This window comes from Pelobates fuscus, chromosome 11, assembly GCF_036172605.1.
Source record: "Pelobates fuscus isolate aPelFus1 chromosome 11, aPelFus1.pri, whole genome shotgun sequence".
In the NCBI taxonomy this organism is placed as follows: domain Eukaryota; kingdom Metazoa; phylum Chordata; class Amphibia; order Anura; family Pelobatidae; genus Pelobates; species Pelobates fuscus.
The window spans coordinates 50,612,557-50,629,986 of record NC_086327.1 but is presented as its reverse complement, the minus strand read 5'-3'; the positions used below and the strand labels follow the sequence as shown (position 1 = coordinate 50,629,986).

Here is a 17,430-nt window from a genome sequence, read left to right as displayed (position 1 = left end):
GTGGTTAATGGTTACTGTTTAATGTTTAGTTTATGGTTTAATGTGTATAGTATGGATTATTGTTTAGTGACAGTGTGTTATAGATGTATATGTGCCATGTGTTAGGCTATTCTAGGGGTTACAGAGATAACCTTACTGTATGGACAGCACAGGAACATGTCCCAGTGCTGTCTGAGATTAGTGAGATTTCCAATTAATTACCTATTTATGAAAACCTACCTGTAGGTAGGTAGGTGGGGTGGTGTTGGTGGTGGGTGTGTGTGTGTGTGTGTCTGTGTTGATTTATCTTGAGATAAATATATATATATTAAGACAAAAGATTTCTTAATGATATAAAGCTGAGTGCATGCTATTTCTTATCAAAGCCCGCAGCTGTCCTTGGCCAGTGAACATTGCTAATGCTAAAACAGGATTGGTTAAAGGAACAAGAAACTTTGGAGATCAGATGTCAGCGCTTTGCCATCCGGGATTCAAAATGGCTAGTGGACAAGAGACAGCGCTAAGCCGTTGTCAAGGAGACAGGAAGTGGAGTGTGATAACACCATGTGATGGTAACAGCAACATGGCATAATATTGTTCACATTAGTACACTACTTTGTGAATTTCCTTCCTTTGCATTCTTAAATAAAATACTTAATGCTGGATATGGGCCTAAATGTAAATAGATTCCGTAAGCCTGCCAGCAAATAAACATAATTATTGTAAGATGGAAAAATGTATCCCTTAAACAGGAACTATTAGCTGTTTGCTGGTGATATTTCCCCACATCTGTAAATGGTGTATATGTTGTAAATGCTATAGATCTGTAAATGGTGTATATATGCTGTAAATGCTAAGATGTGCTTACGTGAATTTCCAGGTGAAAGTTGCCTAAACATGGTTCGATATGGATACTCACAAATATTTAATCCCGTAAGCAGGGCTCCTAACAGTCCTGCCTTTGGCGGCACAGTCCTGATTTAGGTTATCTCCTATAACCCGCCAGAGAATGTAAAATTCTAAATGTTGCAAGCCATTTGTCAACTCACAACAATGTTTAGTTATTCAACCCCATAATTTAAGTGGACCGGCCTCTCTGTAAAGGAAGATGGGAAACAAGTTAACATTGGTTTTAATTCTTTTCACATATTTATATTCCTTTTAGAGTCGATTACCATATTGTGCATTTTTATTCAAAAAGGTATAGAAATATACCTGATAATAAATTCAAAAATATCAGGATGTGTGGAGCACACACACAGCAGTCACTGGTATTTTTCATGTTATGTTGCTTACATTGCAAAAAAATAAAAAAAAATCATTAGTGGGTATCTGTGTCCCCTTTATTTAAAAATAAAATTGTATCCTTTTTGTTTGTTTTAAAGCAGTGCTTGATCCGGTAAAGTCTTGCGATGTGCCACATAGTATAGAGAATGGATTCTTAATGGAAAATGGGTCTACTTTCTCAGTTGGAACCTCGGTTCACTATCAATGTAATCTGGGGTATGTTTTATGTAATGACTTGATTTGTTCCAATGGATATTCTTTATTGACATCTTTAAGATCTAAACATGTATAGGATTTTTTTTATTAGTTTCAATTAGTAAATCTGTCCAAATGTTGCAGTTACTATGTAGCATCAACAGCATTTTATATAAAATATTGGAAACACAATGTATGCCAGCTATGACTTTGGTAAATTTTTAGGGTTCCTATTTTAGCATAGCCTAGAATATAAAGATGAAAAATAGTGAACAGCGCATACAAATATATTAAAATGGAGTGTATACCATGTCCACAACCTTAACCACATCACAATTGAGTACAATGAGTGACACAAAAAGTGTGTTGGTTGCAGCTTGATCATTGAAAGTAAAGGAAAGAAAAAGCAGTACCAGTTAGGATAAAAGTAGGCAACATTTATTCAAATTAATAATAAAAACCTTACATTAAGGTAACGGGAATGCCATAATACAAATTTCTCATAAAACGGCAAGCACAACGCACTTCAACACTCTCCAATGTCTTCCTCAGGTACATGGCATGTGGAAAAGTTATACACTCAATTTTAACACATGTGTATGCGCTGTTCAATATTTTTGTATCTTTGTGTTTTATATAACAGGTGGAATTGGTGTGATTAATTCCAGTGTTAAAAGAAAAAACGATTATAAATAGGATGGCGCAAATGAGAGAAGGATCTTAGTACATGCAGTAACCAACAAAAACAAATCCTGGTAAAACGATTTGAACATAAAATAACTTACAGTAGTGATGGTGCGCAACAACAAAAATCGTATTCACTATGGACCTCTTATAGAGAGTGAAAGTAACCCTGTGTACATGAAATTAGGTGTTTACAGAGTGGAAATATTATAAATAATTGAAAAACAAACAGTGGTTGTGGTGAAACAAAACACAATCTGTAGGTATACTCGCAAACATGGAAATCACTCTGACACCTACTAAGGAGACAAAAACAGAAAGAGAGCTCCTAGTGCAGCATAGTAATTTAATTATAAATATATAGAATAAAGCAAACAGATGTGCCCTTTACGTGTTGCACTCACAAGATTGGAGTGGTAAAAGCACCACTCGTTGCTATAGCACTCAGGGAGGATCAGCCCCTAGAGTGCGTGGGATCCGTGGAAAGGAAGCTTGCAATCCGGATCTCAGGTAAGTATACTTTATTAATAGCAATTTAAAAACAGCAAAACTTGTTGTGGAGGTAGTTAGTCCGCTCACCAGCCTCAGGAAACCGCAAAGAAAGTTCCATATACTCATGTAATGTAAAAAAATATTTCGGCTGCTATCCTGGCTGCTGTTGCCGACTGTCTCCAAATCACTTCCTGGTTCCGGGTCCGTAATGCATTTCGCCCCACCCACAGGGCTTTGTCAAATGGCTGAAAACGGCTGATCAGTGATATATATATATTTATAGTGATATATATAAAGGAGTTGCCTTTCACTAGTCATAACATGTTTCTGGTCTATGTGCTTTTACTCCAAATGTAGGTACCTGATTCAAATGAAAGTATGCTTTAGATTAATTGCATTATTGCCGGTGAGATAACTCATTGGGCTAATGCATCATCAGTAGAATCTGTTCAACCCAGGTTCAAATCTCGGCAGGGTTGACTAATCCGTCCATCCTTCCGAGGTAGATAAAATGAGTACCATTAAATTGGTTAATAGTAACAACCCCTGGATGTTGGGCTAAGGTAACATCCCCAGGACGTACTTGAAAACTAAAGTAATCTGAATGTACCTTTCCTGGTTAAATACTTTGTTGTTATTGTTAACTGTGGCGAAACCGACCTCGCCACGTGTCCTTGGAGGGGGCTGCTTGCCCGCCTCTTGCCTTTGGACTATGGACCAGACTTTATGTGAATGTGTTAACCCAGATAGCTATACCATGGAGCCTATTCATATAATGAAAGACTATGGGAAAGACTTTAGCTCCATGGCAATTGTACTGTGTGAATAGGATCTGCGCGCTATTCGGTAGTTTTGTGCGCTCAGATCCCAGCTATCTGGGGATATGTGAAATGTCTGTGTGTTATGGATAAAAAGTAACTTTCTGTATTTTAAAGTGTTTTATATCTTTCTGTAACCATGTGGTTAATGGAGTCTGCTTCTAGCCCTGGATAATTGGATTACTTCCCTCTTTGTCTCCAGGATAGAGGCCTATGTAAAACTTGTCTAAACCGGTTTGCCATGCGGCTAGTAAGGGACAAAAGATACTTTTAGTAACTTTTGAACCCCTTTTTTTAATGCCATTTTTTAATATGTTGTTCCCCTGAATGGATTGATTGTGGATATGGATTTTTATGTGAATGTGATGTATGGTTTTGAAGTTATAAATATTGTGTAAAAAGTATGTTTTAAACTGTATGCATAATGGGATTATGTGTCACACTAAGGGGAGGGGATGTGTGGGTTGCACCCGTGATACTATTGGTTATTTTATGCCTCCCCCTGGGTGTGGCCTGTATGTGTACAATTGTAATAAAAGCCAGGCTGGATGTGCCAGTCCAGAGTTCCTGTTTTACCCTCAAAGTGAAGTGTCGTCTCATTATTGGGGGAAGGATTTATTGCATGCTGTTCCAGTTTGACTGCTAGGATTGAAAACCTATTCGTATGGTTCCTATTCAACTGTCTACAGCATTCAGAGGCTTGAGAGGATTTATATGCTTCTCTGATTCGGTGATTGTGGTGTCGGCTAGAGTGCTTGGAGTCCTCAGGAAGCGCTAGGAGCATCCTTTAACGGAGGTGCCCAGTCGGGGTGCCAGGCGATCCGTTACATTGGTGGCAGTGGTGGGATGGCGTCCTAGTGTGAGGTAAAGCAGCTCGGAGACACCCTTCGTTTGGATTACAAAGTGAGGGCAACGCTAGTACCCGTACAGCGCCCCTATCTACAAAAGAAGCAACCTCAGCAAAGTAAGCATGGCGCCCAGTTACAGTCAAGAGGAGTTTGACGCTATGTTGAAAATGCTGCTGGCTTTCTTTGGACCAGAACCCCCGGAGGAGAAATACATACAGAGCACAAGGAAAGTAGCGGCAGTGTATCTGCAGGGTCTAGCAGATTTGGGCAAAAAGGGAGCTGAAGGGGCCGTCCTTGCTCCCCAGCGGCAGTCTACGGTTCAGGGAGAGGAGCCTGTTATCCCCTCTCCCCAGCGGCAGCTTAGCACACCAAGGGGAGACAGTAAGCCCCACACCAGCGCAGATGGGACCGTGGTCTCTGCGCCCAAGTTACAGGGAGCTGAAGGGGCCGTCCTCCCTCCCCAGCGGCAGTGTTATTTGTTGGGAATTGGGAGCCCAGTCTCCATTCCCCAGCGGCAGAGTATCCAGCAGGGAATATAGAGCCCAGCCTCCTTTCCCCAACAGCAGGACTCTGTGTTGGGAGGAGAGATAGTCTGTCTCCCTCCGCAGAGACTGGAAGTATGTATGGGAGAGGAGATTGTTACCACCTCTCCCCAGCGGCAGATTATTAATGTACAGGGAATAGAGAGCCCAGTCTCCATTCCCCAGCAGCAGGACACTGTATTGGGAGTAGAGACAGTCGGTCTCCCTCCACAGAGTATGGAAGTATGTATGGGAGAGGAGCTTGCTACCACCTCTCCCCAGCGGTGGATCAGTAATGTGCAGGGAATAGAGAGCTCAGTCTCCTTTCCCCAGCGGCAGAGTGTTCTATCAGGAGAGGAGCCTGTTACCCCCTCTCCCCAGCGACAGCTTAGAGTATCCAAAGGGGAGACGGTCGGTGCCCCCTCCAACAGCAGAGCTGTGCATCTAAAGGTGAGACAGTCGGTCTCCAGCAGCAGAGCTGTGCATCTAAAGGGAAGACAGTCGGTCTCCAGCAACCAGGCCCCAACCAGACTACTCCCGGGGTAGTGCTGGCACCAGGGCAGAGTACCGCTGGGCTCTGCCCACTCAGCAACCCACCAAAACAGCCTACCAGTCCCCCACACAGCCATGGTGAGGCACCTGGACCTGGACAAATTTTTCTCTTACTCAGGTGTAGTAACCATTTATTGTGGGTGGGCTGTACTGCTGTTTCTGTTTTGTGGGTGGGCTGCGGGACTAACAAGGGCACTGAGGTCAGAGGTCAGATACCCTGTTAGTCTGGGGGGTAAAGGGGAGAAGTGTGGCGAAACCGACCTCGCCACGTGTCCTTGGAGGGGGCTGCTTGCCCGCCTCTTGCCTGCCTCTTGCCTTTGGACTATGGACCAGACTTTATGTGAATGTGTTAACCCAGATAGCTATACCATGGAGCCTATTCATATAATGAAAGACTATGGGAAAGACTTTAGCTCCATGGCAATTGTACTGTGTGAATAGGATCTGCGCGCTATTCGGTAGTTTTGTGCGCTCAGATCCCAGCTATCTGGGGATATGTGAAATGTCTGTGTGTTATGGATAAAAAGTAACTTTCTGTATTTTAAAGTGTTTTATGTCTTTCTGTAACCATGTGGTTAATGGAGTCTGCTTCTAGCCCTGGATAATTGGATTACTTCCCTCTTTGTCTCCAGGATAGAGGCCTATGTAAAACTTGTCTAAACCGGTTTGCCATGCGGCTAGTAAGGGACAAAAGATACTTTTAGTAACTTTTGAACCCCTGGTCGGATTCATGCCATTTTTTAATATGTTGTTCCCCTGAATGGATTGATTGTGGATATGGATTTTTATGTGAATGTGATGTATGGTTTTGAAGTTATAAATATTGTGTAAAAAGTATGTTTTAAACTGTATGCATAATGGGATTATGTGTCACACTAAGGGGAGGGGATGTGTGGGTTGCACCCGTGATACTATTGGTTTTTTGTGCCTCCCCCTAGGTGTGGCCTGTATGTGTACAATTGTAATAAAAGCCAGGCTGGATGTGCCAGTCCAGAGTTCCTGTTTTACCCTCAAAGTGAAGTGTCGTCTCATTATTGGGGGAAGGATTTATTGCATGCTGTTCCAGTTTGACTGCTAGGATTGAAAACCTATTCGTATGGTTCCTATTCAACTGTCTACAGCATTCAGAGGCTTGAGAGGATTTATATGCTTCTCTGATTCGGTGATTGTGGTGTCGGCTAGAGTGCTTGGAGTCCTCAGGAAGCGCTAGGTGCATCCTTTAACGGAGGTGCCCAGTCGGGGTGCCAGGCGATCCGTTACATTAACCCAATAGTATAAATGGCAAGGTTTTTATTTAGATAGGAACTACTTTTTTCATTTATTTTTTACGTGACATTTTCAAGATCCTACCTTACAAGATCATCTTAATTAATTAAGAATATAAGTAAAATATGTGATATATGCACATTCAGTAAGTAGAACTTTATATATTGTTTTACTTAATCAGATTTTTATATCATAATCTTCTTAGAGCTTGAAATACATACAGCACTAGAATTAAATATTACTAGACCTAAAGTCCAAAAATCCCCATAGGGAATCCATTTAAGATCCAAACTTTTTTCAAATAAAACCTAAATTCAATAGTTTAAAATACAGTAAAAAAAAAATATGTGGGGCGGAGCCTGGCAGCAGAGCTGTACAGACGTGCACAGCATGAGCTCCTGCAACTGGCACAATAAAATCGACAATTATGCAAAGCCAAATACCGATCGGGCAGCAAAGCACGGCTAAACTAGCTCCTGACATGCCGGTGGTTCCGGGAATGCCTCTTGCGGGACTCTACCCCACCGGCAAATCCGACTCGAGGCTTTGCGGCCTACCAGTGACCAGGCCGAGGAGAGACGGCCGCTCTCCTGCCGACCTCACTGGCGGTAACAATCGTCAAATGTTGTCCTCCCCCCCCCCTATGGACCGGTGGGGGTTATCCCGGTCCTCCCTGGCATGCTCGACACAACTGGGAGGCGGACACCTGCCACAGGGAGCACCCAGCAGGAAAATCGCACCAGAAGCCTCGACCTCCTGGGCGCCCAAGGCGGACACACAAAGCTCACACACTGCACCGTACTCCATGGAGCAGACGCTCAGACGCATAGACGAGCTGTTTGACCGATTCTGGGCAGCACTAGACAGGCGGGCGGAAATCACTAAGAGACCAACTTAAGGGGGCACCCAAAAGAGCGTTAGCCCGGGAAAGGATGGCCTCCAAATGAGCACAGTATACCACAGCCAAGCTACCAAACCTAAGCTCAACATACCTAGATCGAGGACCTCCACGGGAGCTACCCTGAGGCGCCTTCAACATAGAAGGGAAATACTCCATCGCAAGCGGCGACTAAGCACCAGGACCCTCCGCCGCCCATGCGGAGTGCAGGACTTGGACTCTCCGAGACTCCAGGCCCACGGCTCAAAGATACTGGCACTCAACCAGGCTCGATGCCGACAAGGAGAAGCGCACTCACTCCACTGCTCCGCACTCCCGAAAACACCACTAGCCCTCAGAATGCACATACCTGCCGTGGGGGTCGGCTGAAACTGGACTGCTTCACTGAGATGAACGGCCGCTGGCCGCACTAACCATTAAAGACTATGAAACCTATTCAGGACTAAGTGCTCCCTCCCTCGTGAGACTCTCATGCTTGGTGCATTACACCAGTAACCCTTATTGTTTGATTTTTATTCTTATGTTTTCCATGCTTAGTTAGCCACTTTGTAATTCTAGGCAAATATCGTAATAGCCTACTATATAGCACACTCCGGCAGGGGTAGTTAAAAGATGTCTTAACAGCCTGACAGTTCAAGATATTACCCGCTTGAAATGTATTACTCATGTTATGCCTGCAGTTCTCTTTTATTATTCTTATATACTCTCAGGCGCCAGCACACAAACCCTATGTGATCCCTAATCTTTTTTCTTGTTGTTAGGATGTTGTTAACTTGCTTGAGCAACTCACCTTGCCTAGTAGCACTCAGATCTACAAAGACCATCACAAACTCACACTACATGCTTAGCCAGAGTTTAACAGGTGTCTAACAGGATGCCACTCTTGTCTATCACTCAGGCAGTAAACACACGACATACCGCACACCCCACAGCTACCATCATGCTATACTGCTAGCGAATATGTAGACGAAAACATGCCTCTCTGTTTAGTAATAGACCCGGTCAGTATACACACTATACTGTTACGTTTCACGTACTGACCAACATTTTAATCTTGACTAGTCTCACTGTGAGCGACATTACAGACCTACTGACATAACTGACCAAGCATACCTACTCTGCGACTCTACTGTTTCTGCTGATGCACTACCGACTACCCAGTTAGGCCTCTATATATATAGAAACGCCTTCTCAGATGCATAATCCTAAGAGCAACAACCTTATGGTATACATACTTAGACTAGCGTGTTGGCTAACTTGATTACTTCGTATTATAGCATGTTTATTAATCACTACTAATCGAGGATACCTCAGACCTTGTTAATTCCATATTATAAAAAATGTGCTGTTTTGAAATGCCGCAATGTACAATGCTACGACTACGCTTGCAGCGGCTGTTGTGGCTCTGCACGCTTACTGTTATTCCAAGCACAAATAAAATAAAGAATTAAAAAAAAAAAAAAAATATGTAAGAGTTTCCATTTAAATCAATCAGAATTTCCTTTGTAAAACATTCAAAACACAAATTACTATAAGCAAATCAAATGGTTATCTTTGCCGAGGGGCCTTCGGGAACGATATCCTAGCTTAAAGGGCTTCTCTCAATTCTCTTCAATTTACACCATTGAAAATCACCTATAATGTCTGTTAACCTTCTCTGTGCTGATTGCTAGGTGCAAAGTTCCTATAACAATGACTTACAGGGAGCCAAGATGGAGGCACCTAATTACAAGATAAAGAATGTGAAATTCTACATTTAATTTTTCACACCTCACAAATACATATTTGTTAAATATAAGTAAACATAATAATAAAAATTCTGGGATATAAAATTCCCACTTTTAAACAGGGCATGCATTGCCTTGTTGTCAGGCATTACCATCTAGCAATGCTCCTGAATTTTAAATATAGACACAGGATTTGTTGACCATGGACAACAGAACTGTACATTTTAGGCCAAGGAACCAAATATTTTGAAACCATCAACAGTCAGTGATTTTGTTTATAAACCAACTCCTAAACAAGGAAGGGGTGGGCTCATTGCGCCATGCCAGTGACTCCATATGTGAATGTATGCAAGGCAGAAAGACTGCTTGGCCCAGTCCTACGTAGGACAACTCTCTGGTCATGGACTGCATGCCCTTACTGGATTTTGCACAGTCCTGTATGGGAATAATTTCTTGGTGTCCACAAAGTCCAGACACCAGAAAACTAACCTGAGGCAGTGCGACGGATCACAAATACATTTTGGAGGCAAGCTAAAACTACCTGTGATTAATGAATAATGTAAAATAAATCACAATTAACTCTGCTAATATCTTGACTATCCCTAATTTCAAGTAGAAAGTAAAATGAAATGGAGCTACAAAGAAGGGTGGGTAGAAGTGATTTTCAAACTCAGTGACAAAGCACTTTATTCCAAAAATACACAGTCACAAACATGTAATTTTATAAAAATCACAACTTGTGTAATATTGAAAATGTCATTACTGTAATTAAGAATGGGTACGATTATACGTTGCCCTTTAAATTTGCAGTAGCTACTTAATAAAACACTTTTAAAATAAATGACTGCATTATACATGTCACTCATAGCTTTTAAGAATGTGTGCAAGTATGTACTACCTACATGTTCAGGGAAATTTACTAAACCAAGAAGTATCAGGATATTGACCAGAGAATTAAAAATGTTAGGCCAGTATAGCTGAACTGGTAAAAATCTACAACAAGATATATCTAGTGTGTATTTTGGCCTAGAATTTGCAAATTCTGGCAACAGATGGCTGCCAGTATTTTATTTACATTTTAATATGCTATATGTTGTGTACATCCCGAATAAAGGTTTAATTTGCCATCCCAGATCTAAAACAGTGGAATTTAGAAATTCACATTTAGATGATTAAAGGTTTTTGGCAAATTAACTGAGCTGAAATCTAATTTAAAGGGTTACTGCAAAAAAATGATCATAAATGATTTATAAAATAAAACGAATAATGCCCTACTGGGCATTTTTTCTTTCAGCTTCCTCCCTCTCGATATCTCTAAAATATCGTCAAAGCTACTTTCAATTACTCCTACTTTCAATTACTCCTCCTCCTTATTAATAATACAAAAAAATAACTAAACTGAGCAGCTTAGGAAATAGTAGGTCGAGAGAGGACATATCAAACTCCCCTTGCAGGCTTTGATTGCCAGGTCTCCTCCATGTGGTGCAGTGAGTGAGGGGAAGAGACTGGGCAGGAGGATGGGGTTGGGTACCTCCGCCGACAGATGCTCCAAGCACTCCACCAGACATCAGCACCGCAGTCCCCACATCCAGCATTACAGCTTGGCTGGGAACCCGCCGTCCTCTACCTACGACAAGGCTCCAGGTTCCAGTGGGTGAACCTCTCCTCCAAGAGAGAGTAGCAGGAACAAGCTCTTGAAAGAGCTTAGTGATTATAATCACTGGGGAGTATAGTGATATATATAAAGTGAGCCTTTCCCCCTGTTGAACATGGGTGCTTTATGGTTCTCAGCCTGTGTTCTTGCCTCTGAGCCACTTCAGTTCCATGTATCCTTGCCAAGTCTCCAGCACTGTGGGCTGGACTTAACCTGTGACTGCTCCTGTCAATCGTGGTCCAGCTGTAAAGCATCACTGATTAGCCAGGTATAAGGCACTGCCTCTCTCTGAGAGCAGTGTCAGTTCCTGTGTTGGTGTTCCACTGTTCTCCAGTTGGCTCCTGACCTTGGCTTTCTATTTGTGTATCCTGACTTCTGGCATCCTCTTACTGACCTTTGGCTTATCCTCGACGATTCTCCTGCTTGTGTCCTTACCTGTACTGCGACTTGGAGCAATATCCTGCACAGCCCCTGTGCACAGACTCACAGGCCAGGTGAATTCTTACCTGACCACCTTGGCCTGTGTTTAATTGCAAGGGTGAGCACATATCTCTGCATACCGGACTCCCACCTCAGGTAAGTCGTGACACCCCCCACACATGAAGTGAGGCTCTATGTTGAGGGTAAAAAAGGAACTCAGCAGATCTGAGGGTTTATTGAACAGCTTGGTCTTTTATACAGTTTTCCCCACAAGGTTACCACCCACGTGGATCTTGTGGGGCACAAGAACAACAAGCCAATAAAAACATAGTTTTACATTCAGTCACTATTATACAGTGTACACAATCCCTCCCCTCTGCCTGTGAGATAATTAACGAAGACAATGGACTAACTAAATTAACTCTAAGCAGAATAAAACAAATCCCCACACATCCCCTGATAGCCCCGATCTGGGTGAACGACATATCCAATAATCACCCAGATCGGTTCAGGGGTTCAGGAATTTCCTGGAAGTCTTATTTTTGCCCCACCGTGCACATGGACCCATGCCCAAACAGGAACTCAGCAGATATGAGGGTTTATTAAACAGCTTGGTCTTTTATATCGTTTTCCCCACAAGGTTACCACTCAGGTGGACCATGTGTGGCAAAGGGACACAGGAAAAACAAGCCAATAAAAACATAGTTTTACATTCAGTCACTCCCATACAGTGTACACAATCCCTACCCTCTGCCTGTGAGATAATTAACAAAGACAATGGACTAACTTAATTAACTCTAAGCAGAAAAAACATACATTTTTACAAACCCCAAAAAGTACCTCAAAATACAACAAATCCCCACATCCCTGATAGCCCCGATCTGGGCGAACAACATATCCAAAAATCACCCAGATGGGTTCAGGAATTTCCTGGAAGTCTTATTTTTGCCCCACCGTGCACTTGGTTTCATGCCTAAAATAGTTCCATACACTTGACGACAAAACACTGCTGGACAATTTAAGATGGCCGCCGCCACATGTTTGAATCTGTTCCAGTTAAAAGTCCAAGGGGCAGAAACAGTACTTTTGAACATGGGTTATCACAGGGCCCATAGTCCCAGGGTAGGAGGCTGGCAAACAGGCCCCTCCAAAAACCAGTGGCGAGGTTACTTTCGCCACAGATGGCAAGTGAAATCACATCCTGTGCCTCCTTTCCTGAAAAGGAAGAGCAACCTGGCAGGTATGCTCTTCCCTGCACAGCCCCCTCCCCTGCACACTCTCAGATCCCCTCTATCCCTGCACAGACCCCCTCCCTGCCCAGTTCCCTCACCTGCACATATCCCCCTGCCTCTCTGACAGCCTCCCTTCCTGCACAGATCCGCTCTCTCCCTGCCTCCCTGACAGCCCCCTCCCTGCACAGATTCACTCTCCCCCTGCCTCTCTTACAGCCCCCCTCCCTGAACAGATCCACCCTCCCTCCCCTGCACAGATCTCCTCTCCCATTGCTTCCCCTACACAGATCCCTTCTCCCCTCTCTCCATGACAGCCCACCTGCCTCACTTACAGTCCCACTCCCTGCACAGATCCCCTCTTCCCCTCCCTCATCTGCACAGATCCCCCACTTCCCCTGCCTCCCTGACAGCCCCCCTCCCAGCACAGATCCCCTCTCTCCCTGCCTCCCTGACAGGCCCCTCCCTACACAGATCGCCTCTCCTCCTCCCTCCCATGCACTGATCCCCTCTCCCCCTGCACCCTGACAGTCCCCCTCACTCCCTTTTATAGTTCCACTCCCCCCTGCCTTCCCTGCTCCCACACAGTCCCCCTTACTTCCCTGCACAGATTCCCTCCCTCCCCTGCACAGATCCTCTTCCTCCCCTGCACATATCTCATCTCTACCCTTCACAGAGCCCCTCTCCGCTGCCTTCCCTGCACCCTGACAGTCCCCCTCACCTTGTAAAGATCCCCTCACTTCCTTGTAACATCCCCTCCCTCCCCTGCACAGACCCCCTCTAAAAGTATAAAAGTATATTTAGGCTCTTATTTTATTTATTTTTTGCGTTTCACTATTAACTGTTTTCTTTCACACCAATATAAAGTTAAATATACTGAAGTGCTTCATGAACAAGAATTATTTAAAGGAACACTCTACCCAAATGGGCAGTACCCCCCCCCCCCAAAATAAATAAATAAATAAATCACTGTTTAGTAGATATGCCCCCAATGAATTACATGCATGCTTTTTTTTAATGCATGTACTCATTGGGTGTATATATTAAAAATGCTTGAAAAGGTTGTAAACTGTGTTGAGCTAGAGGCGTTGAGTACTTAAAAGAGGTATGTCTGGTGCAGCCACGTACGTCCGCGACTGCACCGAACATGACGTGGGTCGAGATAGGGGCGTCAAACTCAGGGGTAGCCCCGGGCAGCAAAAGCTCTAGCTACACCACTGAAGATGCCTTAGCACAAAAGGCTAATTACTAATTAGTTGGCCTTTCAGATGTTTGTCAATCCAGCACACAATCAGAAGACATGAGCAGGGCCTCTGATCCCAACCCTACACTTTGAGGGTCTCACAGTAAAAGGAAATATTTTATTTTTCTCTGGCATCAACATGTGGACTTTCTAAGAATATTTGATACTAAGACAACAGTTGTGTGTGTATACATATATATATATATATATATATATATATATGATCTTTAAAGTTATTACTCCTTTTTAACACAGGTATGCACTTGAAGGTCACGAGGTCACACAGTGTATGGAGAACACCACTTGGAGTCAACCAGCTCCAACATGCAGACGTATGTTCAATATGTTACATAGAATATTCCCATGTATTTTTATCTAAAAAAAAGTTTTTGTCATACATTTTACAGCCTTGTTTTCACACTAGATATGATGTTACCTAACATTCTGTTCTAAATGGCTAAACTAAACATTCACCCCTGTTGAATAAGGGCCCCATTCCCTACCCACCAGCTGACCTGAGAAAACACTGCTTCTATTTAAAAACCCCAATTGTTCAGTACTCTTTCTATAAGTATTAGGATGCAGAAGCAATTTAACCTAAAAATGATAAAAGACGGTATAACAAATATATTTCATAGTTACTTCTCAAGTTCTTACTGGAAGGTAATCTAATTTGCTTATACTATCCCTGAAACCTGTGAAGGTTAAGGAACCCCTTTTCTAATTATATTATCCTTCACAGATGTTTTTTTTTCCTACCCCATCTACACAGGAAATTTGGGCGTTTTTCCGTTGTATAATTAACTCCTACTTCCATGTCTATATTTACAGTCGCAAATGCCAAATGAGGACCCTACAAGGGGATATTTGCAGATCTTTCTGAAATTCACTTTACGTACAAATGTTATACATGAGTAACAAACTTAAAAGAACACTATAGTTTTAGGAATAAAAAAAACTGTATTCCGAACACTACAGTGTCCCCCTTCCCCATGGCCCCCACTGGCAACTACATTTGTAACCCATACCTGATTGCAGCGCAGATTTCTGGATCATGGTCCTCCTTGCCGACGTCATGGTGATCCAGAAACCTAATGAGCAATCGTATTAAGTGCCGCACATGCATTAGGCCTTCCCCATAGCAAAGCATTGAATTAATGTTTTCTTTTGAGGTTTTCAAGACACTGGAGGTGCTCATGCAAAGCCTATAGTGCCTCTTTAAAGGAGTTCTATAGTGCCCTTCAGCCACTTACCCTAATCCAGTGCCGGGCTTCCTTGGCGCTGGTGACCTTTCCTCCCCTGCCGACGTCAGCTCCCGAGTGGAGCCACATGCGCGGGCCAGAGCTGCACACATTCAAACCACCCATATGGGGTTCTGAACTCTCGCTGCATGAGTTCAATGCAATTTTTCACACTGATAATCGCGGAAGCGGCCTCTAGTGGCTGCCAGGGAGACAGCCACTAGAGGCTAGATTAATCATGCAATGTAAACATAGCAGATTCTATGAAACTGCTATGCTTTCAGCTGCAGGGTTAAAACTAGGGGGACCTGAATTGAGCTGAAGTGGTCTGGGTGTCCATAGTGATCCTTTAAGTAGAACAAGTTTTCTTTTCCCCATTGTTTTCTAGTAGATAGTGCTGCAAAGATTAAATTCAGGCAGTGTAAGCTTCGACTCTTTTTAATGTCTATAAGTAATAATATTATTTTCCCTTTCAGAAATATTCTGCCCCCCCCCGCCAGAAGTAAAACATGCTTATCTTCTGGCAATTCAGAAATCAGAATATGCGGTCTTTGAAGAGATAAATTATCTTTGTGATAGAAATTTGGATATGGATGGGTCCCACAATGTCACTTGTGAAGCAAACGGAAACTGGTCTGCAATTCCAATATGTAGAAGTAAGTATTACTCAAAGGGTTATTCGCTAAAGTCTGAATGAACCTGCACTGAAATTGGCAAACTGGTCAAATGCTGTACAGGGCTATTCGGACTGCACAATTTTGCAGAAACAACTCGAACGACCCTGAATTTGGTCCAGATTTCACCTAGAGCAAATGCTCCCACAGGATCTTAGCCCTGTCATTCTCGACCACCCTTTGTGGTATCTCCCATCTGGACTTGGGCAGGTCCAATCCATATTCTGTGCAGATGTTTTGGTACACAATCCCAGCAACTTGGGAAAGTCTAGGTGCTGGACTGTCTCAGAGGCCTCTTTGCACAGTCTGCACCTTGGGTCTTGCCTGGTGTGGTAGACTCTAGCTTCTATTAATCTGTTGCTGAGTGCCTGTTCATGAGCTGCTAGGATTAGTGCCTCAGTGCTGTCTTTCAGTCCTGCCTTTTCCAACCACTGGTAGGATTTTGTCATGTGAGCCACATCCACTATCTGCTGCTGGTACACCCCATAGAGAGGTTTGTCTTGCCAAGGGACCTCCTCTTTTTCTGCATCCTCTATCTGTTGAAGTCTCAGGTATTCCCTTAGCAGTTAATATTTGGGAGCCATCTTCATGATGCACTTGTGGATGCTCTCTGTTTCATACAGGACTGTGGCCTTGACACTCATCAGGCCCCAACCTCATTCCTTCCGCCAGGTGTCCAGTCTCTGGGTGCTGGATTTCGGATGGAATGTGGATTTCACATTCATGGTGACCAGTTCTTCTCTTGGCCAGGTTATTATTCCAGCTGTGTACCTGATGACCGGTAGGGAATATGTGTTGATGGCTTGGATCTTCTTCTTGCGATTGAGCTGGGACTTCAGGACTTGTCTGACTCTTTGGAGGTACTTGGATGTTGCTATCCTCCTTGTCTCTTCCTCATGTTTGCCATGCATTTGTGGTACCCCCAGGTACTTTTCGTTGTCCTCTATTTGGCCTTCTGGAACTTCAACTCCTTTTGTCCTGATTATCTTCCCTCTTTTTGCTATCATCCGTCTGCACTTTTCTAGTCCGAACAACATTCCGATGTCCTTGCTGTGTATCCTAGTTAGGTGGGTCAGTGAGTCAATGTCCCACTCATTCTTGGCATACAATTTGATGTCATCCATATAGAGTAGGTGGTTGATGGTAGCTCCACTCTTGAACCTTTATCCGTATCCACTCTTCTTGATGATCTGGCTAAGTGGGTTGATGCCTATGCAGAACAGCATTGGGGATAGCGCATCACCTTGGTATATGCCACATTTGATGTTCACTTGAGTTATTGTCCTGGAATTGGCTTCTAGAGTTGTTTTCCACTTGCCCATCGAGTTCTTGATGAAGGCTGACCTTGTACAGAGCCAAGCATCCCAGTATCCATGTGTGTGGCATTGTGTCATAGGCTTTTTTGTAGTCAATCCAGGCTGTGCACAGATTGGTCTGTCTGGTCTTAGAATACCTTGTGACTGCTTGGTCTACCAGTAGTTGGTGTTTTGATCCTCTAGTGTTGTTTCTGAGTATTGCTCATATATTGATTCATATGACCTTGGAGGCTACGATGCCTAACAGAAGTTTCCATGTTGTGGAGAGGCAGGTTATTGATCGGTAGTTGGATGGTGTTGGTCCCTTGTAAAGGTTCTTCATGGTCAGTATTGTTCTGCCTTGTGTTAGCCAGTCAGGGTGGGAGCCTGTTGCTAGTAGCTGGTTA

The 17,430-nt window shown here is 43.5% G+C and overlaps 1 protein-coding gene across 2 annotated transcripts in view; it reads left to right on the top strand.

Moving 5' to 3' along the window:
• The window catches only part of LOC134577503 (beta-2-glycoprotein 1-like), a 43,142-nt gene that overhangs the window by 15,152 nt on the left and 10,560 nt on the right, over positions 1–17,430 (top strand). The window contains exons 3-6 of one of the 2 annotated variants that reach the window (XM_063436268.1): positions 366–551; positions 1,368–1,482; positions 14,069–14,145; positions 15,531–15,710. In XM_063436268.1, the coding sequence (XP_063292338.1) occupies positions 366–551; positions 1,368–1,482; positions 14,069–14,145; positions 15,531–15,710 (558 nt within the window). Of the gene's footprint in view, positions 1–365; positions 552–1,364; positions 1,483–14,068; positions 14,146–15,530; positions 15,711–17,430 lie in introns of both variants that reach the window. The other variant, XM_063436267.1, reaches the window with a different exon arrangement.